Source organism: Callorhinchus milii, unplaced genomic scaffold (genome assembly GCF_018977255.1).
Source record: "Callorhinchus milii isolate IMCB2004 unplaced genomic scaffold, IMCB_Cmil_1.0 Scaffold3, whole genome shotgun sequence".
Classification (NCBI taxonomy): domain Eukaryota; kingdom Metazoa; phylum Chordata; class Chondrichthyes; order Chimaeriformes; family Callorhinchidae; genus Callorhinchus; species Callorhinchus milii.
In genome coordinates this window covers 64,232,551-64,260,347 of record NW_024704744.1, presented here as the reverse complement: position 1 = coordinate 64,260,347, position 27,797 = coordinate 64,232,551, and the positions used below count along the sequence as shown (strand labels likewise).

Below are 27,797 nucleotides of genomic sequence, written 5' to 3'. Positions count from 1 at the left end.
TTTGAGAGACATTTTACTAGAAAATAAGACAGAACACAACTACAGTTTAGCATATTCTCCACTCAGAAGCCATAACATTTTAATATTAAAATATAAATGAAATATAAAAAGATACATATGCTAATAAATGCTAACATAATAAAGCACATCTAGTTCTGGTAATGGTGAACGGATGTGCCTTCAGGCTACTTGAAAATTTATTCGGCATATCTGACAGGAATGTATTTGTGTGTGGTCAAAATGAATCCACAGAAGGGGTAATTTTGCTACTTTTACAGAAGTCAGCTTGATTTTGATTCGTCTCCAACATGTATTACATTGGAGTCTATTATAAGCACCTCAGACAATAAACAAATGAATCTTTCACAAGACCTGTGAGGGTCATATATGTTTGTGTAACTAAAAGGAAATGTCACTATTTGTGTTTGTGAAGCAAAGTGAAGTTAGCCTTAAACAGAATCATAGAAATTTACAGAACAATGAGTCCATTCGACCATCAAGTCTGCACCAGCTCTCAGAACAAGGTGTTCAATCAATCCTACTGCCCTGTCTTATCTCTGTTCCCCTTCAAGCCTTTATCCATAATTTACCTATCATTTTCCTTCTTGAAATTCACAAATCTAAACTCTGCAAATCTAAACATATCTAAACGTGTTCTGTTGCATATGCCTTTGATGCTTGATAATGTAACCTTAAACATTAAATCATAGGTAGACTAACTCCATTATTGACAATAATGCAACATTATCCCAAAGTGCCCAGAGGATAATTGAATGAAGTAGACAATCTACCTTCAGGATAGTTGTCCAATTACTTGATCGTTCACATATTTGAGCTGCACATTCTTTTTCCAACTCTTGTAGATGATTTTCTTTTTGCAAACTCTGATTTACAGATTTGGAGCATTCCATCTTGCACCACGATCCTGAAGAACGAATCAGGGGATGCAGAGGTCCATGAAGTCAGGACTATAAATGCTGCTATCATTTTCTTGGTCAATACCTCTGTACTCAAGGTATTCCACCTATTCCAATAAATTCCTTACATGCATCAATCTGTAAATAGTCCATTCATATCAGACAGAGTTTCACTCTATAAGAAATGCTGTGAGGCTTTAGGTCAGTATACAATTAACTGCAGATTTGCAAAATTACTTCCTAATCTGCAATATTTTCTATTTCAAATTGGAACCGATACTATTCCTAAATAATTCTTGTTATTTAATCAACAGCTTTGATGCTAATGTCTAATATAATTTCAGAACTGAGCATGTTATTTCATAATATTAATGAGACTAGGGCAATGGTAATTTTGAGTTTCCCCTTATGGCTAAATTGCCAAGTTCACTGTGTAATGCAGTACAGGTCCATACAGTTCAGGAAGGTCCCATGTTAGATTTACACAACTGCAGTTTAGTCAATGGGCTGTGACTTTGGGATAAGGAAGAAAACAAGTCAGATTTTCTACTTTTGACTGCCTCCTGTTAGGAAGTCCTTGTGTGGGTGGATGTACAGCTTGCATTTTTATTTAGCGCCCTCACACTGAGTAGCATCTAAGAGCACTTGAAGGAAGGATGCCCCTGAAGGCAAAAGGATTGAGTTGTGATTACCTCTCCCCCACCATGATTACTAAACCTGCAAGAACTCTGCGCTCATGAAGAATAGGGTGAGATCTTAGTAATTGTTTGGCACCTGAAGAATCATGCTCTAGATTTTTTGGAAAGGAGAGAAATATTTATAAAATACAATTTAAGTTTGAACTTTTCAACACTTAAGAATAATCTAACTACCATGTTTTATTGAGATATCCCATTGCAGTTTCAAATAGTCCAAACATTTCAGACTAAAATGTTATCCAAAATAAATCTTTGTAACCATTTGCCACTATAATTCTATAATATTTTTTATTTGGTTGAAAATAATTTTGCAGTTCCAAATTATGAACATGGTATTTATAAAAACACAATAATCTTGAAAGCCCTAATCATTTCTATGTAATGACATGGCATTTTAGTAAACCAAAGCTTTCATCTGATAGGAACTTTATTGTGGACACACATTTTCTCTATTTGGCTTTGGAGTGGCAGCTTTATCCTTCTCGGTTGCTTTTTCCTCTCCTTGTTCCTTTTTTAGTTGTGGGAGGAACATTTGCACAGCACTCACAAATCCAACGACCTAAAATTGTCAAAAGAAAGGTACATTGGATAAAGTTTATAATGAAAACACCCTCGATGCACAAATTCAACAGGGCTCAGAAGCTGCATTCATTCTTTCTTCAGCTAAAGTCTGAAAATATGAACAAAATTGCATGCAAGAAACTAGCTCAGATGCTTCTGAGATAATGTTTCTTACCTGATTTCACTTAACTTAGCACAGACTGGGATACAAACTTGAAACATTCAGTTTTGATGAATAGCCTAATATTGGCTTTACCTTTTTAAGGACTATGGAAAAACAGCTTTCAAATTAAGATAAAATTTTAGAATTTTCCAAAAATGTGCACAATTTAATATCTTAATATAATGACCTTAAGGTTAAGACCACAAGAAATTTTGGGGGGCTTGGCACAATATGTAACAATCCTTAAGATATTGAGGAACTAAGATTGGCAAAATAGTTAAACTGGATAATAGCTGTAGAAATACTAACCTATCCCTTAAAATACCACAATAATAGCATTCGCTATACGCCACTGAAACCTGTTATATGGCAATGAAAAGAGCAACTGAGAAGCTGTATGCTTTCAATAGCAAATGTCTTCAAAAAGACTTAGGATCTGCTAGCCGAAGAAGATAAACACAATAGTTACGGAAAGAGCAAACCACCAGCCAATAAGCAAACTTGTGAAGGAATAGCACATTAACTGGCAAAACCATAAGTTCAGGATGCAAGTCTCCAGACTGCTATATTGAGCATCGAAATGGTAGCCGAATGAAAAAGGGAAATGCTGCAGGCCAAGAATAACTTGGCAAAGTATTATATCAACGGAATTGGGAAAAGGCACAGCAGCTCGCCACAAACATGATAGAGCGAAAGAGACTTCTACTGGCACTGATGTGCCAAGAGTGCCAAAAGAGCATTAGATTAATAATTATTTGCAAGAAAATGTAAGAAAGTTAGACAAAGGGTTCCATTTTTCAAACAGAAATATCTTTCACAAAGAATTCGGAAAAGATAATTCCATCAACTGGGAGAAAAACAATCAATGTGCTTCAAGACTTTCTTGACATGGATACTTCCTGTGCTACATAAAGCTACTCCTCACAGGAGAAGCTCAGTAATACTAGTAAGAAATCTACAAATTGCATGCTGCAGTATTAGCAGCAGTGATAGACATTATTTTTCCAAAAGGACGGAGGAGGGGAAATGTGATGGTGGGTGGCACACAAAGGATGTGTTCAGTCAAAGATGAGCAAAGACAATCCCATGTGCTGAATAACGTATGCTAATTTACATGCATTCTCCGCATAGCACTCAGATTCTTGCTGAACGGTGAACTCAAAAAAGGGAGTAGACTATCAGGAATGACGGCTGCAATAAATCGTCTTGAGCAGAATGTAGTTGCTGACTTTGTTGAAAACATTTACTTCCAGCTAACTGGTTAATCCATCTTCCAGTTTCTGAAGATTGGAGTCCCAAACGACAGGAGTATATGGTAACTCCCTAGTTTCATAAACAATTAGTTCTGTCAAATGTGTTTCAGATAAACAGTAAAATAATAATTCTTGGGTTTGATTTATCATCTTATCACGTTGTTGAGACATCTCAAAGTGCTTCACGGAATATACTGTAAAGTGAATTGATTGTATATTTTGTAGGTTAACCGAATCTAAGAAAGAGATGAGAGCAAAACAAACAAGGTGGAGGCCAATAATAAAGATCCATCTGCATGGAGGTTGGAAGAGCCAGTGGGAGATATGCAACACGCCAGTTGATTGGACCTTGTTACGCATGATCATTTAGGAAATGAGCATTTTTTTGATCCAGACAATACAGATTTTTAAAAACCCTAACTTGATCTCTGATGGTGTTGTAAAACATTCTAATTAACTGTCATTTCACCACAGCCATTTTTAAAAGCTTCTAAGAGCTTCAAGCCAGGAAGTCAGTGATCAATTTTGGCATAAGTGTTATAAAGAGAACGTATGTTTGTGCATGGTCGGAGGGACAATTTTATAATCAAAATTCTCAATGCTGCAGGATTCAGAATAATTATAAAGCACAAATTTGGAAATAGAGGATTTAAATCTACTCTCATGCTCCCATTCATCTCATCCAATGTGATTTTCAGACCAAGGGATAGAAGTTCGCCTAGGTCTACATTTACAACACCAACAATTTGCATTTATATAGTGCCTTTCACAAGGGTGGTACCTCATTTACACTCTTAACATAGCATTTCAAAGACTGCAGAATTTGGCAAATTGTCGAATTCAGTCCCAACTTTGAAGCCAGTTTTCTGTAGTTCTGAAGAAAGCTTATGGAAAATTAGCTTCAAAATGTTATAAGTTTGACAAATTCTGGATTCAAATGCTACGTTAATTGAGTAAATCTAGAGCCAGGTGGAATGTCACCCCACAACCATTCAATTGCGACTGGCAAACAAGTGTGGCGGCAATATTTGGGCATAATACGGTTACACATTTATGTTCAAAAATACAAACAAACTTTACCTGAAGGGATTGCGTTGAGTCCAACACAGAAGGTGTGATACCCACGATCACAATGATCGCAGAACATCATCTCTTCCTCATGATGTGGCTGCCCACATACGATACACGTTTTGCATTCCATACACTGCCATGGGTAGGTTTTTATTACAGATACTAATTCCGAAGACATATCCAAGCAGGATGGATGGCCTGCAATTAAGCATTGGTATTAGTGATATAGAAAACACGCACTTCTAAAATTCAAATCCAAAATAATTTTCAATGTTGAAACTACCAAATTGTGAAAGTTCTGTTGAAAGGGTTAATTCAGCATCAGTGTAATACTGGTTAAAAGTGAAATCTATGGTATAATAGAAGTTGTTTCCCCCCTCTTCCCATGCATCTTGTTTACTATTTTGATAGATCGGACATGTACAAGTTAACAAATTTTGTGTCAGATTCACGGAGACCTTTTTTAAACAAGAACATCAATAAAATTCATACAAATAACCTTTGTTCCTACTGTGGTCAATCAGAATCACATAATTCAACCTATATTCTATATGCACAAACATATTTGATTAATCATACTTAAATGTTATGGATCAAGTGCTGTTTCTTAATAAATATAGTAACCATGCCATCACTCAGTGTAAATGTGAAACTTTGGTTCATTGTCATGTAATGTGGCTGGCCTGAGTCAAGGTTGCTATTTTCTGAGGTGAAGAAACTACTGATTATTTCTTCATTTGGACTGCCTTACTTACCACTGTTGTCGCACTGGGAGCAGTGTATGAGTCCCTCAGGCTTGCTTCTCTTGTTGGATTCTCTACCCTTTAGACAAATCCCACATATTGCATTTGGAATGATCTTAGGCTGCAAGGGCAACAGTTAGAACAGCACTGTAAAAATCATGTCAGTGGAACCCAACAGTCTTGACACACTGTGATCAGGGATCAGCAGGAGTGAAAAGAATCCAGGATTTAAAGACTTTGCATTTTTGCAAAGCACAATTAGCCATATAGTTTAAATTAATGAATCTAGCTTTAATATTACAATAAGAATTGGGTCTAATGGTACGAACAAAGGCATACACTAAAAATCATTTGAAAGAGGTAAAATATTTTTATGTGGTAAATTTGTTTTTAAAAAAATGCAAAATACAACTCTTTACAAGTAAAACGTAAACAATTAGAACAAAAGAAAACGTCAGGGAGGGTTGGACAGAATGAGCTTCAATAAGAACAGTCCACTATTAAAAAAAAGTTTTGGGGAACGTTTTGGGAGAGGGAACGTTCCATAAACAGTAATTAGGGGTTCAGATAAAGCACACACATATGGAATTAGTGCCGAAAGTTCAGAGAATTGTGCAAGTTGACCAACATACTAAAACCACAACAAGTAACAGGTAAATTCTGAAACCATTTTACTCCAAAATGTTTTTGTGAAGAATATTTTTTCTGTTTTTCTCAGAAGACAACTTAATTGCTGGTAGAGGAGAAAAAAATAAAGTGTTTTTGTTAAACTAAGAAAATAGATCCTTCCTGATTTTTTTAAAAAAACAGTTCCTGAATATTCAAGGTGGAAAATGTTTAGCCTTTTCGTTGGCCTACATAGCCTGTATTTGAAAACATAAGAAAAATGTTTAAAATATTATCTTAATCTGTTAAATAAGTGGCAATTACATTAAGATGCATTAATACTGCAGTTTAACTAGGATTAAATATGCTTCAATCTCAAATTAGATCTCAGAACAGAAAATATATATTGAATAGATGGTTACTTAAATTGTATTCACATGCCCTGACAACGTTGCTGTCATCCTCAGCAGTAACACTTATATAAAAATTGATAAAAATTGCCCACAGAAATTAATTTGGGTTCTTGAACAGCCTATATAGACCATATTAATACACTGTTCATTTTCTAAAAGATGACAGAGGCACTCAATCAGCTTAATGTTTTATTAAAGAACGTGTTTCAGATGTCAAAAGCTTACATAAAAAAATTTGGTAACAAGTGTCTTAAGTACTTTCATACCGTGGCTGCAGAACTGAAAGACAACACATATGAAATATTACACTATAAAATAAGGTCTACAATTTGGAAACCATTTTAACAATGAAATGTCTGACTTTTTTTAACAGTTCTGAGATTACTTCTCTATTTTGTTTTACACAAACTATTGTAAAACTATAATTTGAACATCAAAACATTATAAAATTTACTGTACTAAGACCTAGAGTACTTGCCCTCAGCAAACTCAAATACTGGTGAACAGTTCAAGTTCAGATTTGTTACAACCCTTTTCCATTTTTCTGTCTCTCCACGTTTCACTATGCTACAAGAAAGTATATAACGTTCACTCAATAAATTACAATCATTCTACAAAACGGCCAAGAACAGCTACATATGTGAAAAGTGCTTATACGTATAGAATGCAACACCTTAAAGAAGTGGAACTGTATCTATTTCAGTTATTTACCAAGTTTAAAAAGTGCACTTTAATGAGTATGAATAACATTTGAACCTTGATCTGTATTATTATCACTGATACAAAACTGATTTAACCTTGGGTTCTTTTGTTTCACTCATACAATGTTTCAGTTAGAATGAATGAGGACCAAATACTAATTCTGTATAGAAATGTTCACTGTACCATATTAGGGCTTGCACTGTAAATATGCTGGTTGCTTTAAAGCCCCATTGAACAACAGAATTTAATATATTCATTTGCACCTCTTCGGGAACTTAAAAACACTAATACTTCAAGGAGTATTCTCACTTAAGAACGAGGGGCAAAATGACCTACATTTTTAGTAAAATCAAAACTAGAATAGTCTTTCTGCAGTATTCTGTTGCAAAGTTGTTTTTTGAGACATTGAGACACTAAAGAAAGCCTACTTTCTACTTGTTCATGAAAAGGACAAAACATCTCGGTTACATTTATCTCAATACGCCAAATTTAAAAAAGGACAGTGCTATATCAAAGAAAAGGTATTAATGATTGATGCTTTTTACAAAAAACAAAATAAAGTGTAGCTTATAATTCACATTTTTGTTTACTACAACGTAGTGTACTACAGGAATATGGTAAATCGTTGGCAAAACAAACTCCTCCCTCCCTAAAGCAAATAAAGTGTTTCTGATCCAAACAATTCTCCACTATTTAGTGTCCTCTCAAATTATTTTCATAAATAAATGCACTTTAAACCTACTGCTCTACAATGCACATCAGGGGCACTTTCGGTTTCAATGTAGGATATTGGAAGAATTAAAGGAAATAATATTGGATGAAAATTATTTCTAAGCAGCAAATATTTTCATCAAATTAAGTAAAGATTCGGGTGTTTTGACAAGTTTCATTTTCAACAGTTTGGCTCAGAAAAGTTCTTTCTTGGGAACAGTTAATTTTTGAAAACTTTCAACTGTTACTTTGCATTGATATGCAATTTCATGTTTAAAACTATTGGCTTTCTTTGTGCAGAAAGATACAAAACAAAGCCAGATTACATACACAGCTCAGAAGAAAGCAAAACCCACCACTTCCTTTGTCTCAAAATTCAGTAGTGAAAGCTTTTGACACAAGTGATTTTGCTCACTTGGGCCACATCTAATAATCGTAATGATAAGCAAACTTTAGCACATGCACTGTTACTAAGGAGATGGCAGCATTCCTTTCACATAACGCACCAAATTTTGCTTCTCATTTTCCATTTCCCCGCATTCCTATGACACTTCACTGCTTTTCTTTTTTTATAAAAAAGAGTTAGCAGGTAAACTGATCAAGTTAAAATGACAAAAGGTTAAAGATCTTAGTAATGAAAATACAAGTCACTCAACAGTTTTTCGCTGAACTGAATAGGAAACATTCATAGGCATAATAAATCTGATCACGTTAACTGCTTGGTGAAGAAAGATTTCTCCACATGTACAACAACTATATTTTTGGAGGTGAACGTAGCAGCCAATTTGTGCACAGCAATGACACAAACAGTGAAATGAATGTCCAATTTTATCTGGGGAATTGTTGGCAAGGACCCCAGAAAAAAACTCCCTTCTGTTTTTGGATAGTACCTTAGAATCTTAAATGTCCATCAGATCGGGCAGATGGGACCTTGGCTTAACATTTCATCCAAATGGCACCATCTTAAACAATGCAGCGCACCCTCAGCACTGCACTAGAGTGCGCTCCAGGTCTTGACGTGGAGGTTGAACTCAGAATCTTCTGATTTAGAGTGCTACCAACTGAGGCACCTCCATAACTATATGGAGCATCTCTTCATCAAGCAGTTAACATCCACTTTGACAACTGTTACTACAAAAATACATGGAACCTATTTCCAGGCAATTATCTCATTTTGGAATACCGATGACAGCTATGAACCTCACCATCATAATCTGGAGCCATTGAGGAGGTTATAGCCCAATAATCACTCCAGAGAATTTATGATTCTCTATTTTGTTTGAAATAACATTGGAAATGCACTGGAATATGGTTTTGTATATTGATATTGAAAACGTTAAGATGATAAGCAACTTCATTTTAAAATGATTTGTTAAATATGTATATAAATATGTAGTTTACTTTTCTCTAAATACAGAACCAGTCACAAAGGAATCCAGTCTCCAAACATTCACTTCACCTATCTACACAAGTGTTTGGCAAAACAGACAACATAGATTTAACTTCCAACTTCTCACAAAAAGCCACAACATAAGAAAACTAACCTTATAAAAATATACAACAGTTTAACTTCAGATTGAAAAGTATAATTCTTTCATCCATCAGACTTAACAATTAAAATGTAATGCTCCACTTTCCTACTAAATGACACTGTACTAATTCATGCCAATAATGAATCAGATCAATAAATGCTATCTTGTTTTTAGAGGAACACCAATTTCAGTATGAGGTAAAATTAAACGTAAAACCCAATCTTTATTGACTATATGCAGACCATCTCCCTCCCCCACACACAAACATGCACAGCTTTACACTTCTTACTGGCACCAGATATCCTATTGAATTTCAATGGGTATTCGTCCAGGTGTCATCCAGTCAGATTCATACATTCTGATCACTTGTCATTCATGAATTACTTGGCCAAAACTGTAGTTCTTCCTACAAATATACTCTGTTTGGTTATAAGGCAACATTGGCCTAAATCTTCCTACCCCGCCCCACCCCCACAAAAACAAAAACACTATACTGAACAAATATAAAAGGCAAAGTAGTAAATACTGAAATGTAATTCAAAAATAATCTTCACCAAATATGCGACTTTCCACGGTTTTTAAAATAAAAAGTACCCTCTTTAGTTATTCTGCAAAGTAATTATTAGAATGTAAAATAATGTTACTAACTATTTTGTCATATAGTACAGGAGGATATTAACAGCAGCATTAGCAGAGAACACAGCAAGTCATAACCCAAAGGAAAAAGAACAATGCAGGCCTTATATAGTAAAACGGTTGAGATAGAAATAAGAATCCAGATATTATTATCGGTAAGTCTCAGGTAGAACAAAACAGGATAAGGAAGTAGAGGGGTGAAAAACAGCAGGAGGTGCATTAGTGGACTGACCAATTCTATCCAGTACAAAAAAAGTAAATAGGGAGAGGTTCATCAGAAAGGAAGTCTCAGGGGCTTTTATCTTCTACCTTGTACCCAGTGACTGATTTGGGTGTAACAGTTCGTTTTGCTCGAGGTCCTTTTTCTCTCGGTGTCTGCTTTCCTTGTGAGGAATCATCTTGATTTTCAGGAGGAGTTTCACCATCTGTTGTACTGCTAGAAGACATCTCCTAGAAAAAAAACAGAAGAGAACCTGTTGGGTACCAAGTCTTGAGAATCTTGCAAGCATTTATACTGCATAAAATGTACAAAAGTGACCACTCACAAAAATCCCACCATGAACTGATGAGCAATTGGAAAGGGGTGAAATTAAAATGCAGTGAGAACAAACACACACATGTGGAAATGTCTTTAGAAAAGAAAATCCATTAGTATAACATTTATTTGAAGCTCAATTTCCTTTGACGTTTAGAACAGAGTAAAACATGAAGTGTATTACTTAACCAAAGCTGGAGTTAGATTAGAAGATCAGCCATGATTGAATGGCGGGGCAGGCTCGAAGGGCAGAATGGCCTACTCCTGCTCCTACATGTTATGTTATGTATTTTATTTTCTGCAATTGAAGCAACTTAAGGTTTTGTCCTTTCAAATATGGCAACCAGAATGTTTGAAACTATTGCAAGTAGAATATTGAAGTTCAACAATGTATACCTTTTGTTTCTTAGTTTCCAGAAAACTTTCCATTGCACCCAAGTATATATGAAACCCGTCTTACAACTAACTAGCCCTTTATCAAAAGAGAAAACCTGAAAAATTAAATGCGACAAAACCTCAGAGTTTATAAATAGAAGGCGATGTCTCCGATCCCGTTAAATTCACCATTAAAAGCAAACCATAGTCTCATAATAATAATCCTTGCATTTGATATAATACCTTATCACGTCTTTGAGACTTCTCACAGCGCTTCACAGAATATACTGTAAAGTGAATTGACTGTATATTTTGTGGGCGAAACACAACAGCCAATTGCACACAGCAGTGTCCCACAAACAATCATGGATTGAGTAACCAAATTATTATTTAATTTTTATTTTTTGGAAGGGATTATTACCTCCGGAAAAGTGGTCCGCCAATCGACTAACAACCGGGTTCCTATTTACTGCTAAGTAAACATAGGAGGAAAATGTTTTTAAAGTGTTGTTTAAAAACACACAATCATACACAAGGCTGTTCATCAGATACCAAAATATTGTCTTCAGTATGTAGAAGTGTTTTGTTCCTGAAAGTCACTTCTCGAGTTTCAAATCTTTAAGACTACAAATTAGTCCTTATGAACCCATGGGCAAATGCACGGGTGATTTCCACCATACCAACTTTGAAAAAGAACCAGACATCAGATGGAATGAAGCCATTGATCAACCATAAATGAAAACATGATACAACATTTGTAGTTCAGGAAGGTGACAAACAAATGTATCCATAAGACAGATACTAACTACATTACAAATGCACAGACTCAACTTAGGAATAGGAGTCCCAGAAAGTCCATTTTATAAAGGGGCTGTGACTGAAGGGAGGAAGTAAACCTTTTAAAATGAGTGTTTTTATGAAAAACATAAACTTATAAATGATTAAACAGCAGAACACATCTTTAATGTCTGAGCACTTGCATTATGTTAATTCTACCATAACACCTGAACAACAAGAATGGGTTTGAAAGTTAAGTTTTCCACTTACTAGGCCACTGCCATTAACCGTAGCAAGAACCTCGTTTGCAGCATTACCATGCGAGGTTCTGATGTCACATCACCGGTTGCTAGAAGTTGTGTGCAGATGTAATAATATAAATTATTGCTAATGGTTAGATACCAGTAGTAACAGCATTATTCCTTATACTTAACCAAAGCTTAGACTTATTTGCTATACACTTAGCAGAAGAAGGTTGATTCTGACTTTATCGGAACTGTTTTTTGATTTGCAAATTTTATATATTTAAAAAATATACACATTTTAAAAAAAGTAGATTGGACTTGTTAAAGTATAAAGAGTCTACAGTTGATAGTTGGGTTTCCAATAATACTAGTTTCTCACCGTCAGATCTTTGTCTTCTTTGCGTTCATCTTCACCACGAACATCTTCTGCATCATCAGAATCTCCATCGCTGTCGAGTGCTGGCAATTCTGGATCCAGAGGTGGCTCATACAAGGCTGTGTTTAGAGGCAAGTAACGCAATTCATTGGGAGAGTACCTGACAGATTGATAGATAAAATTACAATTATGTATTTAATAACATGTGCAACTTTGCAAGTCTGCAATCTCCTAGGGTGAGAAACTCTTGAGTGAAAGAACTTGCATTTTTATAGCACCTCATCACACTGAAATGTATCAAAATGCTTCACAATAGTCAAATTCAGTGACTGTTTCTATTGTCAATTACAAGGGAACCCCATTGTAAAACTCTTCAATGTAGCACTGCTTTGTTTTATAGTGCACATCTCCTGTGCTTTTGCACTAACTGGAAACGTGGTACACCAAGGGCTTCAGGCACTGACTAGCCAGCTTCCAGTGGTCTGACAACCCATTTTTGGTAACATCGCTTCTTGTAGAATATGAGCACGCACTCTTTGTGCAGGAAATGTTATTAATGTGCATGGGTAGGACAGTTTAAAAAAAGTGATGTTAGTGTCGTTTCACGCACAGCACACCCTTCTACTGCAATGGAGTTATTTTGTGATGACAAAGACATTGAATAATTATTGCATAATATTCTGGGTAACTCCACACTGTCAATACAACAACTTTGACAGCAAAAAAGAGTTAAAAATTCTGCTGCTCAAAAATATAAATAAGAGCATTTTTACCTTTTATAATATTCTTGAAACTGCCCTGGTATCAAAGCGACTGGGTAAGCCCCAACCTTGGTCCTCTCTGCCGGAAGAATTTTGTATTTCCCCTGTGGTACCTGGATCACCTGAAAAGAATGGGAAACTTTGTAGATGGCTGAAATTCAGTCATTGGGCTACACCAACAACTTGCATTTATATAGTGCTCTTCACACAGGGTAACGACTCGGAGCCTTAGCTCTTACAAATCCATTTAAGAGATTAACCTGCAATACAGTTCAGTTTAGTAGCTTTCATATCGACTTAAAATGAGAATCAATGATAACCAACCAATCTTGAACAATGCTGAGATGGAAACTTGCAGTAAGCGGTCAACAAGCTTGTGACATGTACATTATAAAATTAGATTTTCACGTCGGGAGGATGTTCCAAGGTGCTGGACAGTCGTCAAGAATTACACCCCTAGAAGTAAATGTTCCTGAAAGTGCAAAATGTCACAGTGAAAATCTTCAGAAAAGAATAGTGGCCTTGAGAAACGATGAAGGTCAAAGATCTCTTATTCTGTAGAATGGCAACAATGTGAAATATGTGAAAAGACAATAGTGATGTGTTTAATGACTGCACAGTATTGATAAGCATATAAGCCTATTTTACATACTCCCAAGATGAAGATATAGCATTTCCAGAAATGATATTGTGTCAGGTGAAATATACAGATTGTATGCAGCACATTAAAAAGGTAGCAACAAATTGATTTGTAAAAATTTGTAATACGGCACTTCACTTTATCGGGTACACTGGTTATTTAATAACACAGTAATAACACAGGCACTTGTGGTGTAGCTTCTTTCAGCAAACCAACTCACCACTATAACCCGCATGAAACTGACCACCTGTTCCCTCGACCACATCCTTACCCCTCTTCTTACCTCCCAGTCCCTCTACTCACGGCATCATAAACCTCTCCCTGTCCACTGGCACTGTACCCAACCCTTCAAAAATAGCCCTCATCACGCCTATCCTTAAAAAATCCTCCCTGGAGCCACCTCTGCTCTCAAATGTCCATCGCCCTGGGTCGTCCTCCCAATGTGAAAGGCGCTATACCAATGTAATTTTGTTGATACCTGTGTCTGCAAGTCAAAATAAGCCCGTCTTTCTTCCATCCGCTCCCTATTGAAGTTGCTATTGAACTCCGCAGCTTTCTTTGCAGCCTTTTTGATATATTCTGGAACCTTACTGGGCTCAACCTTTTGTGTGTTCTGTAATTGCTGTGTGAATAAAAGGTATTAATACTCAGAAAAAAGGTTTTTTTTAAATACTAAAAAACTAATGACAAAATGCTTCATACCATTCTCACGTTACGTAAGAACGTTCAAGCTTCTATACATTATTAAGGAAGGCTAAGAGCATTCAAATGGCATTTAAATAAAATACAAATGAGGAAGGGCTGGATCCTGCTGCGCATAATAATTCTAAGCAATAATAATGCTTGCAGTTGGTATAGCTCCTTACCAAGTCTTCGAGACGTCTCAAAGCGCCTCACAGGGTATACTGTAAAGTGAATTGACTGTATATTTTGTGGGTGAAACATGGCAGCCAATTGATTTTTTCTTGGTCAGCCATGTGCTCAACACATTTGGAAAGCCATTGGAAAGAAATCGCAAAAAAAAATTAAATTCTCACTCCTCATGTACTTACCGAGTACTCCTTGTAACGGTCTGTGATTCGTTGTCGTTCTCTCTCCTGCAATATTACAGCATATTCAGCATATTTGGCTGGATATTCCTTGATCATCAGGTCAATAACCTCATCGCTTCTCAGAGCAGTTAAACCTTAAACACAATTTATTAAAAAACTTGAAATTAAGTTACTAAATAATAAATACATATAACAATAATCCTTACATTTGATATAGTGCTTCATCACACCATTGAGATATTTCAAAGCGCTTCACAGAATATACTATAAAGTGATAAACTGTGTATTTTGTTCAGAATGCAGCAGCCAATTTGCACAGCCATAGAGTGAGTGATCAACTTTATTTGGGGGATTGTTAATAAGGACACCGGGATAAATTCCTTTCTCTTTTTGAACAGTGCCATGAAATCTTTGATATCCACTTGGGACAGGCAGACGGGACCCCCATTTAACGTCTCACTGGAAGTAGGGCACACCTCCAGCACTGGAGTGTCAGCCTAGACTATATGGGTTCCAAATCCCAATGTGGGGCTTCAACCTTCTGATTCGGAGGCGAGAGTAAGCCAATCTGACATTGCCGAAAGAGCAGTCCAGTTGATTCAATTCAGTACCTAAACCAAAAGACTCATTGTATCTCATCCTCTGAGTTTACAATCGGGATTCCGATCAGATAATAATAATCCTTGCATTACACCTTCTAGATGTCTCAAAGCGCTTCATAGAATATACTTTAAAGTGAATTGACTGTATATTTGTGGGCAAAACACGGCAACCAATTTCGCACAGCAGTGTCCCACAAACAGTTGTGGATTGAGTGATCAAATTATTATTTTTTTCTTGAGGGATTATTATCAGGCATGTAGAATAAGGAAACTTGCCCAAGGTTTCGCCCTGCAAAGAATCAAACCCAGGTCTCTCGCTTGCAAGGCGAGTGCTCTAACCACTGAGCTACAGGACTCCATGATCAAATCTGCTACTGTATTTAACAGAGATTCAGGAAACAAAGAAACATGGGGAGCCTTGTTCCCGTACAGAATTGAGGGGGAAATTTTCAGGTGAATCACAAAGTGTCCCAAAACACTCAACTGGATATACTGCAAAGTGCAGTTACTATTTGTTTTATGGGAAAAACTTACCTAAAGTACATTGTGTTTCTGTGATAACATTCAGCTCCCTCAGATACAGCTTCTCTTTATGAGACAGATCACGCCGTTCCAGATCTGTCAAAGATGAATGCATACCATTAGTCAATATTTACATTTAGGCTTCTGAAAGCTAAACCACCTTCACTGCATTTCAAAAACTAGTTTCTATTGAACTGTGCATCTATTACTGTGCATAAGCACAAAATATTAAACAATTTCTATAATATATGAAGCAGGCTGTGATAGGAAAGGTCTGCATTTTACTGCAAAACATACAATTCAACTACTGAAGTCACTTTCATTGTTTACGTTGGTAACAAAAGCAAGCATTTTGTAGCATAATGAAACAAATCGCATTGTAAAAAGTAATAATTCCCATTCATACATCTTTACCAATGTAAAAGTTACTTTTTTGTCATTGCCCTAAAACCAATAAGCTGGTCCAGTGACCAGCTATATAATCTAGAGTTGGTCACATGCTGAATGAAATAAAAAAATATGATAAATTTCCAGCCTAATAGAAGCCATGGCTTTTCATGGCTTTGCAAGGCGGAGAAGATGCGATTGTAGAAGCATCAAAATACAGTTTGGTTTAAATCCCACAACAGCAAATAAGTACTCAAATTTAGTTACTAAGACACTATTTGCTTTTTAGGAATATAGATGAAATTACATTTATAATAGTTGGCACTTTATCTGCTCCATTACCATTTCTCCAGTACATATTCTTTATATATAAAACTTTCAGTATTTTCATAATAAGATGTAACAGACTTTCATTAGTTATTGTGAGTTAACATATAAAAAGCAATCAGTGAACACCACAGTGGAATGTTTTTTTTAAGTGAAACCCATGAATTCCTACCTGGATATTTCCGTTTGAATGAGGTCACCCCTAAATATTCACTAACTTGTTCCTGAAGCATGTAATATTCCCCCGTGTCATCAGCAGGCCACTTGTACTCTATCAACATCTCTGCTGGAAAATAGGTGGAGCTGAGAAGAAAAGCAGAAAAATTACCCTTTTTTTTAAACTCCCACTCTCAATCCCCTCTGCTTCCCTCCTTCACTTGCTCTCTCAGGTGCAATTCTTCCATGTGACAAATCCTTACAAATAATAAAAAACAACATTCTAATAATAATCCTTGCATTTGATATAGCGCTTTTCACATCTTCGACGTCTCAAAGCGCTTCACAGAATAGACTGTAAAGTGAATTGACCGTATATTTCTTGATAATAGCTGATTAAGAGTTTCTATTCTACCTCTATTACCACCATGGCTTCAACGACCCTTAAAATTTGGGCCAGAAGCTGGGAAGAAAGGGAGTATGGGCAGGGCGGTGTGGAGGGAAGGAATGAGTTTTTTTTATTAATCTTGACAGTTTAAATTATTGCAGAAAATTTATCAGCTCCTGAATGGATTCCAATATTAGAAATCCATTGCCTAAAAAATAATGATGTACCTGAAATCTTGAGTGGTGTCACTACTTTTTGAGCTGTCTCCTGAGCCCATACGGCGACGTTTGGCAGGCTGATTTACAGCATCGTCATTTGATGTCTCTTCAGAGTCATCCTAAAATGATCAGTAAAAGGGTTTGATACATAGAGGCAAAAAGCTAATAAGTGACAAACCTTTAAATAATAATACAGGTTATTCTCATTTGATACAGCACTTCATCACATTGAAACACAAAATGTTTTTATACAATGAGCTACTCTGAAGTTCACTGACATTTTCTTATAGGCAAGGTTGGCATCTATTCTACACTAGCAGCATTCCACAAAGAACACGGATAAGAAGGAGAGTTTCATCAGTCTTTTGGTGAATTTAACATCAACCTGAACCACCAAATAGAAAGCCTCACTTCAACATCTCATCTGGAGGATAGTAAATAACAATAATCCTTGCTTTTGATATAGCATGTTTCACGTCAAGCGAATGCATCTCCAACAATGCAGTACATCCCCGGCATTGCATTAGAGACGAGAGTGCTACCAACTGAGCCAGGCTGACACAGTACTGCCAACAATGCAGTGCTCCTTCAGTGAAGTACGCGTGGCAATGTTAGCCTAGATTATTAGTTTCAAGTTCTGCTGCTTTCCTTTCTCATCCCAGTTTGCTTTCTCTTCTCAGCTTTCCCTGCTCCTCCCACTTTCCTGGTGAATCAGTTTTATTTTATTCTGCTTTTCTTCCATATTACGGTGACTCGGGAGACTGTGTTGATAGGGAGCATCCTGGGGAAAGAACTTGAAAGCAAAGCAGCAGAAAATGTTGGCATCAATTGGTATCAAATGTGAAAAAATGTACACTTAAAGGCAGGCATGGTGCCAGGCCCATCACCAGAAAATTAGGATCACCTTGCCATGTTGTCATGGCAGGGAGGCAGGGAGGATGGGGGCAGGCAGGGAGGGTGGGGGCAGAGAGAGGGGGGGGCAGAGAGAGGGGGGGGGGGCAGAGAGAGGGGGGGGGGGGGCAGAGAGAGGAGGGGGGGGGCAGAGAGAGGGGGGGGGGGGGCAGAGAGAGGGGGGGGGCAGAGAGAGGGGGGGGCAGAGAGAGGGGGGGGGGCAGAGAGAGGGGGGGGGGCAGAGAGAGGGGGGGGGGGGGGGGGGGGGGCAGAGAGAGGGGGGGGGCAGAGAGAGGGGGGGGGGCAGAGAGAGGGGGGGGGCAGAGAGAGGGGGGGGCAGAGAGAGGGGGGGCAGAGAGAGGGGGGGGCAGAGAGGGGGGGGCAGAGAGGGGGGGGCAGAGAGGGGGGGGGGCAGAGAGGGGGGGGCAGAGAGAGGGGGGGCAGAGAGGGGGCAGAGAGGGGGGGGCAGAGAGGGGGGGGCAGAGAGGGGGGGGCAGAGAGAGGGGGGGAGAGAGGGGGGGGCAGAGAGGGGGAGGGAGGGGAGGGGCAGAGAGGGGGAGGGGGGCAGAGAGAGGGAGGGGGGGCAGAGAGGGGGAGGGGGGCAGAGAGGGAGGGGGGGGAGGGGGGGGGGGCAGAGAGGGGGGGGGGGCAGAGAGGGGGGGGAGGGGGGCAGAGAGAGGGGGGAAGGGGGCAGAGAGAGGGGGAGGGGGCAGAGAGGGGAGGGGGCAGAGAGGAGGGGGGCAGAGAGAGGGGGGGAGGGGGGCAGAGAGAGGGGAACTGGACATGAATCGCCTCCTGGACTGTGTCTCTCTACACGGAATATAGCAAAGGGAGCGGGGGAGGGTGCGGCCGGGGCCGCGGGGTGGGGGCCGGGGCGGGGGCCGGGGCCGGGGAGGGGGCCGCGGGGCCGGGGAGGGGGCCGGTGTCGGGGTCGGGGCCTCACCTTGCTGGACTGCGCCCCGGGAGTGGCGGGGTTACTGTCACACAAACGGCTGCTCGACACCGCGGCCGCCATCTTCCCCCCCGCACTGGGCTCCCAGCGCTGGTGGCCAACCATAAACGCAGCCGCGCCACCGGGCCCCGGAGGACACACTCCGGGATCCTCACGGTCGGCCCCTCAGGACCCGCTCTGTCGCACCAGGACAGCAAACCCCCACCGCCCCGGTGTGTGCGGTCCATTGCTGTGGTGGTGTTCGGAGGGGCAAAGGTCCTTCCAGGGCAATCGGGAATCTTTTTATTTCCTTCCCCATTTGACGGTTGAAAGCATTCCTCCAGGTAACATTGCCTCCCCACTTGCTTCGCAGCTGTTCCTGAGAATATTTCTGCTAAATTGCGTGCAGTGTTTGCCCACAAAGTCACTACACTTGAGAGAAAATAATAATAATAATAATAGTAATCCTTGCATTTGATATAGCGCTTTTCACGTCGGGAGGACGTCCCAAAGCGCTTCACAGAACGCGCTGTAAAGTGAATTGACTGTATATTTGTGGGCGAACGCGGCAGCCGATTGCGCACAGCAATGTCCCACAAACAGTCGTGGATTGAAAATGACCAATTTTTATTATTGTTTTTGGTTTTGGAGGGATCATTCTCTGCAAAGCGCTGTGAAGTCATAGGTGCTACATTTAATGAGATGGTCATTATTATAGAAATCATTGTACATCATTAAGGGCGTTTGTTCATCCGAGTCCACCTCTCTACACATGGGGCTTGAACCCACAACCTTCTGACTCACAAGCAAGAGTGCTACCACTGCATCAGGCTGACACACACATGTCCAGATAAAGTCAAAAATATTGCCTGTCCTGTGATAAACAATGACTATAACTTTAGTAATGTTGGAGAAATTTCTGTTCTCTTAGGATTGCATTTGACTCTAAAATATCCCAAACCTGAACACTACATACATGATCGATCAAAGGCGATGAATTTGTGCTTATCTTTTTACTTTAGTTTTCTGAGAGATGAAATAGATGTGTTTTTTTACATTAATTTAGGTCTTGAAATTGTTCACCACTTTAAATGTTTTTTAGCAAGGCCTTCTCATGTCTTAACATGCTATCTATTTCGGTTGCTGCAAATGATATCAAAGTGCTTTTGCTGGCTATCTGGTTGAACAATTGATTTATTTCAGTTAATTGTAAAATACTGCTTTAATCAACCTATAATTTACTATTTTGACTAAGTTTTCAGGAATAATAGTTTCTAACTTCACTGATCTGGAGAAAATTTCAGCATTGACTCTATTTCATAGTAGATATGTTTTTGTACTTGAGAGTTAAATCCACACTGTTGCTCAGAATTTTATGAAGAGGGAAGATCAGTCTGTTGAGAGGAAATCCAACAACAGACAAGAGAGATATGCTATAGTAGTTTCCACATCCAGGCTTTTCTTAGAGAAAAGGATGCAGAATTAATTTGTTGTGATTCATGTTAAACTTCAGAATTGTAAATTTCTTACCAAGTACTCTTGAGAAATGGAATGTCAAGTCTGTGAATTTCAGTGGGATACTTCCCATGCCTGAGCCTTTCCTATTCAATTACTTGCTGAACTTCTTCAAGACAATTTTTTTACTAAGATTGGATGGAAAAGAGGGCAGGCTCGACTATACAAATGCCCTGCTTGTCAGACTTCCCAACTCCTCCCTCCACAGGCTGCAGATAACCCAGAACTCTGCAGCCCCCCGTGTCCTCTTCCGCACCAAACTCCGTGACCACATCTCCCCCNACTCTTGCGTGACACCAGCCCCCTCCTTAGCCTCTTTCAAGTCCCGCCTCAAGACCCTTCTCTTTGACCATGCCACTGGCACCCCCCTTCCCCTCCCCCCCCCGATGCCAACTTGGGTCTGAAATGCTGTACTCTGTCCAGCGCCTTGGGACGTCCTCCCGACGTGAAAGGCACTATACAAATGTAATGTTGTTGTTGATAAGAGGGAGCCAGCCATTATGGGGGTCTGCCTTTTGCTCCATCAGTGGTTCAGTATTGAAATATATAATAATAATAATAATAATAAGCCATTTGGCCCTGTGTGCTGAAAATTGCTATGGTTCTCTGGATGCTGATAAAAAATGTGGTTAATTATTGCATCTATATTTAGTTTTCATGAAAGATGAACTTTTTACAATCTGAAAAAAGGTACAATAATCTAAATAATATGCATGCTTTAATTCCAGCAAGAGTACACAAATGTTAAAATTTTAGTTAATTAATATTCTTTTGAATTTCCTCAACATTCTCTTTTGAATATCTTCAACATTGTATACTTGTATATTTCTAGTTCTAAATTTAAAAACATAGCATATATTTTTTCACCATTAAGATGTTTTAAACATTTCAAGATAAATGGTAAATTTTGGATTTCTGCTACTCGAAATACACAGCAAATACCATTGCCACTGCAAATATTGAGCTGTTCTCAAAGACAGATGCACACCAAGTGTCCTTTTCCGGATCCCAGACACATCTGCTGGCAATCTGTGGAATTGAAGCAAAATTTGTTTAGTTCAGCAATTGAACTTTTCATAATTAAAAATATACTATATACACTTAGACTGAAAGCCAGGAACATAAATTTATGAGATATAACAAATCCTATTATTAGTGGAGTCCTGTAGCTCAGTGATTAGACCACTCGCCTCGCAAGCGAGAGACTGGGTTTGATTTCCAACAGGGTGAAACCTTGGGCCAGTTTCCTTATTCCATAGTAATCCCTCAAGAAAAAAAACAATAATAATTTGGTCACTCAATCCACGACTGTTAATGGGACACTGCTGTGCGCAATTGGCTGCCCCTTCGCCCGCAAATATACAGTCAATTCTCTTTACAGTATATTCTGTGAAGCGCTTTGAGATGTCTAGAAGATGTGAAAAGATGTGAAAAGCGCGATATCAAATGCAAGGATTATTATTGTTTTTACACCTATTCTTTTTAGCAGGGGAAGGAATTTAAACACTTTTTTTTAAACAATGATTAAAAAGGAGAAATTCAGGAATCTTCTCATTCTTTTCAAGAACTCCAGGCTGTACATTTGAATAGGAATCTCCATAATTTTACACGTAGAACACGAATGGTCAGATAATCACGTATTCTGCTGTGTAAACACCCCCAATTATTTGCCTAGAGAAGAAATCTAAGCAACAAACAAAGCATATAGTAAAACAATAGGTTCTTGGAATTAATTCAAGTGTAACTGCAATGAGGCTATGCTGCTGCCATATTCCAATGGAGTATATTTTCTCATACACCAGATTGAAACCATGTTTTCATGCAACAGCACTGAACTATGGGAGCAAACTTTCGCAGTAATTCATTAAAGAATTTACAAATATCAACTCTGTGAAGCATCATACACTGACCCACTGGAACTCCCTTTCGAGACTGATTTCATGCTGGCTTCCAAAAAGGTAAAAATAAGTTTAGCATTTGATTGGAATTCTGGTGGGTCGTCATGAAACACAACCAGAAATCCACAGGATTCAATAATTACAAATCCTTTTTGAATGTGAGGGCAAATAAGTAGGTCCCTAAAATCACTGCAGTATCCACTTTACAATATATGCTGTGAAGCGTTTTGAGACTTCTCTACGAGGTAACGTTATAAGGCGCAATATCAAATGCAAGGATTATTATTAAAGTTGGGCAATAGAAGGCTTGCTAATAGCAGGTGACATTTGTGACCTCAGCATTGGTTTGTACTGAGGCCAACAATGCAGAAGTATTCAGTTTGCAGTTCATCATCTCATTGATCATTTGTAATGCAAAAATTCAGCCAGTCTTCACTTAGAAAGTGTAACAATTATACTAACAGTAAAACAGCAGATTTTTTAACAAATCTGTCCCGGGTAGATTTGGGTCTGCAATCGAGAGATGAAATACAAGGCTAGTATTAACTATTTGAAGGTACTACTTCCTTATTGATTTGGTTAATTATACCTATTTACATTTGTTTGCTTATTATTTGCAGCTTAAAAACTAATACTTACTGTTACACCTTGGCCTTGCTTTTCTCCAAGAAAAATTCTAGCAATGATTTTGTATCGACCAGTTCCCATATCTTTTATGAGATATTTGATGTCATCAGACATGGAAAGACTCAATGTCTTACATCGTTTACCCTCATATTTCACATCCTTAAGTTTGCCCTTGTAAAATAAATGAAAAAAACGTTTGTTATTTCTTTCATCCATTCCAAATCTCAATTTTGTCTATAAAAATAAAGATACGAGGTTTACCCCTTTGGTATATAGCAAAGTTCAGTGATGATTGTAATTATGATTGCATGACGATGAAAGACTAATCAACTGACAGGTTCAAGTCAATTTTGTATTTTGATAAGGTAATAAGATTGACTTATTAACGTCTGCACTGCCTCCAGTGGCAAAGCAGCCCCCTTATGTCTTGACAACCAGAATAGTAATAATTAATCTATAATTCTACAGTTGTTTTTCACACAATTTTTTCACACAGCGAGTTGTTCAGATCTGGAATGCATTGCCTGAAAGGGTGGTGCAAGTCGATTTGATAACAACTTTTAAGAGAGAAGTAGATAATTATTTTGGGAGGACAAGATTGCAGGGATATGGGGAGAGTGTGGAGGAGTGGAATTGATTTGGATAGCTCTTTTCAAAGAGCTGGCACAGACACTATGGTCCGAGTGGCCTCCTTCTATGCTGTATAATTCTATGATTCTATAATCCAGGTCCATCCTGACAAGAGTATAGAGGTGGGGAAGACAAAACCCAACATTTGTTTTAATTAATTATTACTTATTTAATTTTAATTATTACAGTCTGAAGATTTTCCTGTTCGACTGTGCTTATGGCCACCTCCCCTGTCCACCTGACTCATGAGTCAGGCTCCGCCAATGTTAAGCGTTCTGAGATGCTACCCTGTGTGGAGGGCTCCATATAAGTGGAAGTTGTTGTTGTTGACTTGTGTTTTAAATGTGATCAGTAATAATTTAAATAAGTAGATTTCATATGCCTGTCTCCTGGCTAGAATTCTCAGGTAAAACTAGATAAATGTATATTTTTCCCAGTTGTTTTTGGTTCCTAGAGGGTCTACAATTTATATGCTGTAACAGTAAGTGTTGGAACATCTGCAGCATCATATATTGACTCTTTTTCCATTAACTTGGTTCGCTTCAGCAGCTTAGATTTCTCTTTCATGCCAGACATTTCCTCTCAACTACACTTAACTATTTAAGAGAGCTAAGACTTGTATGTTGCTCATCACCAGAAACATTCCATCGGCTTATATTTTTAAAACATTTAATGAATATTTTGAAACCTTTACAGCTTTAAGGCAGAAACTTTTGCATAACATAATGGGTATGGTTGCTTGTGATGACTTTTTTCATTAATTTAGTAGATCATGTATTGTGCCTTAACCTCATTATATTATCTCTCAAAAAATACTTCATTTTCTTGAAGGCGTTTGTAATTACACATCTTTCAAAACAGGAAAACTGCATTACCACTTCTGCAACCTTGTTACTCATAAGCAACTCCTTAGTTTTTTTTGTTATTTCTGTAATTTGCACATTACCTTTAAGAACTCTTCAATTTTTCTTGACACGGCACCATAACTAAACATCTTATCTGGACCCAATTTATAGGTATTAGCAAATCTTTGTTTTAATAGACTAGGTTTCCAACTCAAAGGTTCCTCAAAAACATCCTCATCCTCTTCGTCCAGTTCTTTCTTATCAATATGGACAACTTGTAGAACACTTTCATTTAGTCGTTCCTTTAGAATCTCTTCAAACTTTACACAAGAACAAAGAAAAATGTTAAAAATATTTTAAAATTTGCTCAGTACAATATTTTTTATATACATTATCACAATATTCTATTTTCACAGAGTTTTTTCTTTACATTTTATATATATATACATATATATATAACCAGAATCATGAAATATCTTTGAAAATAAACTATTGCTAATGTTTCATATGGTGAAGGATGGTTACAAAGGACGGTTAATGAACTGTATTTGACTGCCAGATGGAAACAAATACCAAATGCATTAAGCACATAAACCTGGCTGGTGGACTGGAACAGCTCCCTTCTCCTGCTATCCTCTTTCATATCTGCCTGTTCAATGGATGTTCAGGATCCCCTGGCCAACAATCCATTAAATAAAAAAAACTTACTCACATGGTTATATGTGGCATATTGCAGTGCACAAATTGACGGTCACATTTGCCTACACACACACACACGATCACTACGCTCTGCCTTTGCGAGTCACTGACAGCATGAATCTATATGGACACACACTTCACCTCACAGAGCCAGTGCAGAACCTCGGTGGCATGTTCGACTCTCAATTGTCCTTTAAGCCCCATATCCATGCTCTTGACTTTTTCAGATTTCCTCCAGCCAGACCTCTGCAGCTTGTGTCCTCTCGCACACTAGGTTCTGCAAGCCTGTCATCCCCATTTTTACCGAGCTCCTTGAGCATTCCCCAGAGCATTCAGCTCAAGATCCTCGTCCTCACCTGTAAATCCCTCCACTTTTAAGCCCCACCCTCCGTTTGTGAGCTTCTTAAACCCAACCAACTCTCTGTTCGGCAGGCACTGGTCTGCTTCATGTTCCCTGTCTGCTCCACCATCAACAGTTGGGCCTTCCGTCTCCAGGTGCTATTCAAAACAGAAGGGAGTTTTTTGGTGTGCTGAGCAATAACCCACCCCCTCACCAAATAATAGCCCCATGGCTGTTTGTAGGGCATTGATGTGCACAAATTGACTGCTGGGTTTGCCAACAAAACACGTAGTCACTGCACTTTTAGCATGTGAAGCTCTTTGAAATGTTCTAAGGTTAATGGCACTATGTAAGGATTGTTATTATTATTTCTCCATGTCATCGGGGAGGAAGGCTGATTACCACGGGTCTGCCCAGCCCGTGCGCACTCTCTGCAAATCATGTCGTCTAGTAATGTACCGCGTTTTCCTCAAACACACTGGACTTGCGATGCTGAGCATCCTCTCCCGAAACAGGCGTGCTTTCTTCCTGCAGCTCTTCATTGTCGTTATCTTCTTTCCTGCCCATTCTTTCTGCCATTCTCGTAGCAGACTTTCTGAGCGAGTATTAACCTGACCCTGACCCCGAGTGTTAACCTGACCCTCAGCGTCGTGCTCCGCCAATGTCAAGCGCACTGGGATGCTACCCTGCGTGAGTGGTGCAATATAAATGCAAGTTGTTGTTAACCGGACCGAGTCCAGCCTTAACCTGACTTGCTCTTACTCTATCTCTGTCTCTAGCTTTGAGTCGAGTCTGACTCTCTATCTCTATCTCTGGCTGTGACTCTCTATCTCTCTCAGACTATCTGTTGACTCTATCTCTCTGTGACTCTTTTCTCTCTCTCTCTCTCTCTCTCTTTGTGACTCTGTCTGTCTCTCTGTCTCTCAGTGACTCTCTCTCTCTGTCTCTCAGTGACTCTCTCTCTGTCTCTCAGTGACTCTCTCTCTGTCTCTCAGTGACTCTCTCTCTGTCTCTCAGTGACTCTCTGTCTCTCAGTGACTCTCTGTCTCTCAGTGACTCTCTCTCTGTCTCTCAATCACTCTCTGTCTGTCTCAGTGACTCTCTGTCTGTCTCTCAGTGACTCTCTCTCTGTCTCTCAGTCACTCTCTGTCTGTCTCAGTGACTCTCACTCTGTCCCTCAGTGACTCTCTCTCTGTCTCTCAGTCACTCTCCGTCTGTCTCTGAGTCTCTCTGTCTCTGAGTGATTCTCTCTCTCTCTCTGTCTCTCAGTGACTCTCTCTCTGTCTCTCAGTGACTCTATGTCTGTCTCAGCGACTTTCTCTCTGTCTGTCTCAGTGACTCTCTCTCTGTCTCTCAGTCACTCTCTGTGTGTCTCAGTGACTCTCTCTCTGTCTGTCTCAGTGACTCTCTGTCTGTCTCTCAGTGACTCTCTCTCTGTCTCTCAGTCACTCTCTGTCTGTCTCAGTGACTCTCTGTCTGTCTCTCAGTGACTCTCTCTCTGTCTCTCAGTCACTCTCTGTCTGTCTCAGTGACTCTCACTCTGTCTCTCAGTGACTCTCTCTCTGTCTCTCAGTGACTCTCTCTCTGTCTCTCAGTGACTCTCTGTCTGTCTCTCTGTCTCTCAGTGACTCTCTCTCTGTCTCTCAGTCACTCTCCGTCTGTCTCAGTGACTCTCTCTCTGTCTCTCAGTGACTCTCTGTGTCTCTCAGTGACTCAGTGTCTCTCAGTGACCCTCTGTGTGTGTGTGTGTGTGTGTGTCAGTGGGTGATGTCGGGGGGTGTGTGTAACGGTCCGCGGTGACGGTTGGAGTCGGCCTCTCGCGCCCCCCCCGGTCGGGGCCGTGCGCTCGCGGGGAGAGAGGCGGTAACGTGTGTGGGTCCGTGTCCCCCCACTCTCCAGATCCCTTGCGGTTGGTTTGAGGGGAGAGCAGAGGTGCAGCGGCCGCCTCTGCCGACCCCCCGGTGCCCCCCCACCATGGCCTGTTTTCTCGGGTCATCCCGTGTCCTGCCCGAGCCCCGGGGCCTCGGAGGCCGCCCCTGGAGCCGTCCAGGTGT

General features: G+C 39.3%; 3 protein-coding genes across 6 annotated transcripts in view; 1 reads left to right on the top strand and 2 right to left on the bottom strand.

Annotated features, from left to right (window-relative positions):
• On the bottom strand, positions 1–19,321 carry phf10 (PHD finger protein 10). Its single transcript, XM_042333069.1, has 12 exons — positions 19,202–19,321; positions 17,377–17,486; positions 16,778–16,908; positions 15,904–15,987; positions 14,768–14,901; positions 14,194–14,337; positions 13,088–13,197; positions 12,318–12,474; positions 10,316–10,456; positions 5,419–5,527; positions 4,673–4,861; positions 1–2,174 (listed from the first exon to the last, which is right to left on the bottom strand). Exons 1-12 carry the CDS (start codon positions 19,313–19,315, stop codon positions 2,089–2,091), a joined length of 1,509 nt encoding a protein of 502 aa, XP_042189003.1. The 5' UTR covers positions 19,316–19,321; the 3' UTR covers positions 1–2,088.
• Positions 19,322–19,443: 122 nt separating this feature from the next.
• Positions 19,444–27,797, top strand: part of LOC103174097 (endoplasmic reticulum membrane-associated RNA degradation protein) — a 28,984-nt gene continuing 20,630 nt past the window's right edge. For 3 of the 4 annotated variants that reach the window (XM_042333745.1, XM_007887170.2, XM_007886785.2), the window contains exon 1: positions 19,444–19,533. The gene's annotated coding sequence lies outside the window, so the exon portion shown is untranslated. Of the gene's footprint in view, positions 19,534–22,645; positions 22,663–27,797 lie in introns of those variants that run through there. The other variant, XM_007887010.2, reaches the window with a different exon arrangement.
• On the bottom strand, positions 21,574–26,514 carry LOC103173252 (dynein light chain Tctex-type protein 2). Its single transcript, XM_007886136.1, has 4 exons — positions 26,203–26,514; positions 24,806–25,024; positions 23,242–23,400; positions 21,574–21,733 (listed from the first exon to the last, which is right to left on the bottom strand). The coding sequence occupies exons 1-4, from the start codon at positions 26,320–26,322 to the stop codon at positions 21,623–21,625; spliced, it is 609 nt and encodes a 202-aa protein (XP_007884327.1). The 5' UTR covers positions 26,323–26,514; the 3' UTR covers positions 21,574–21,622.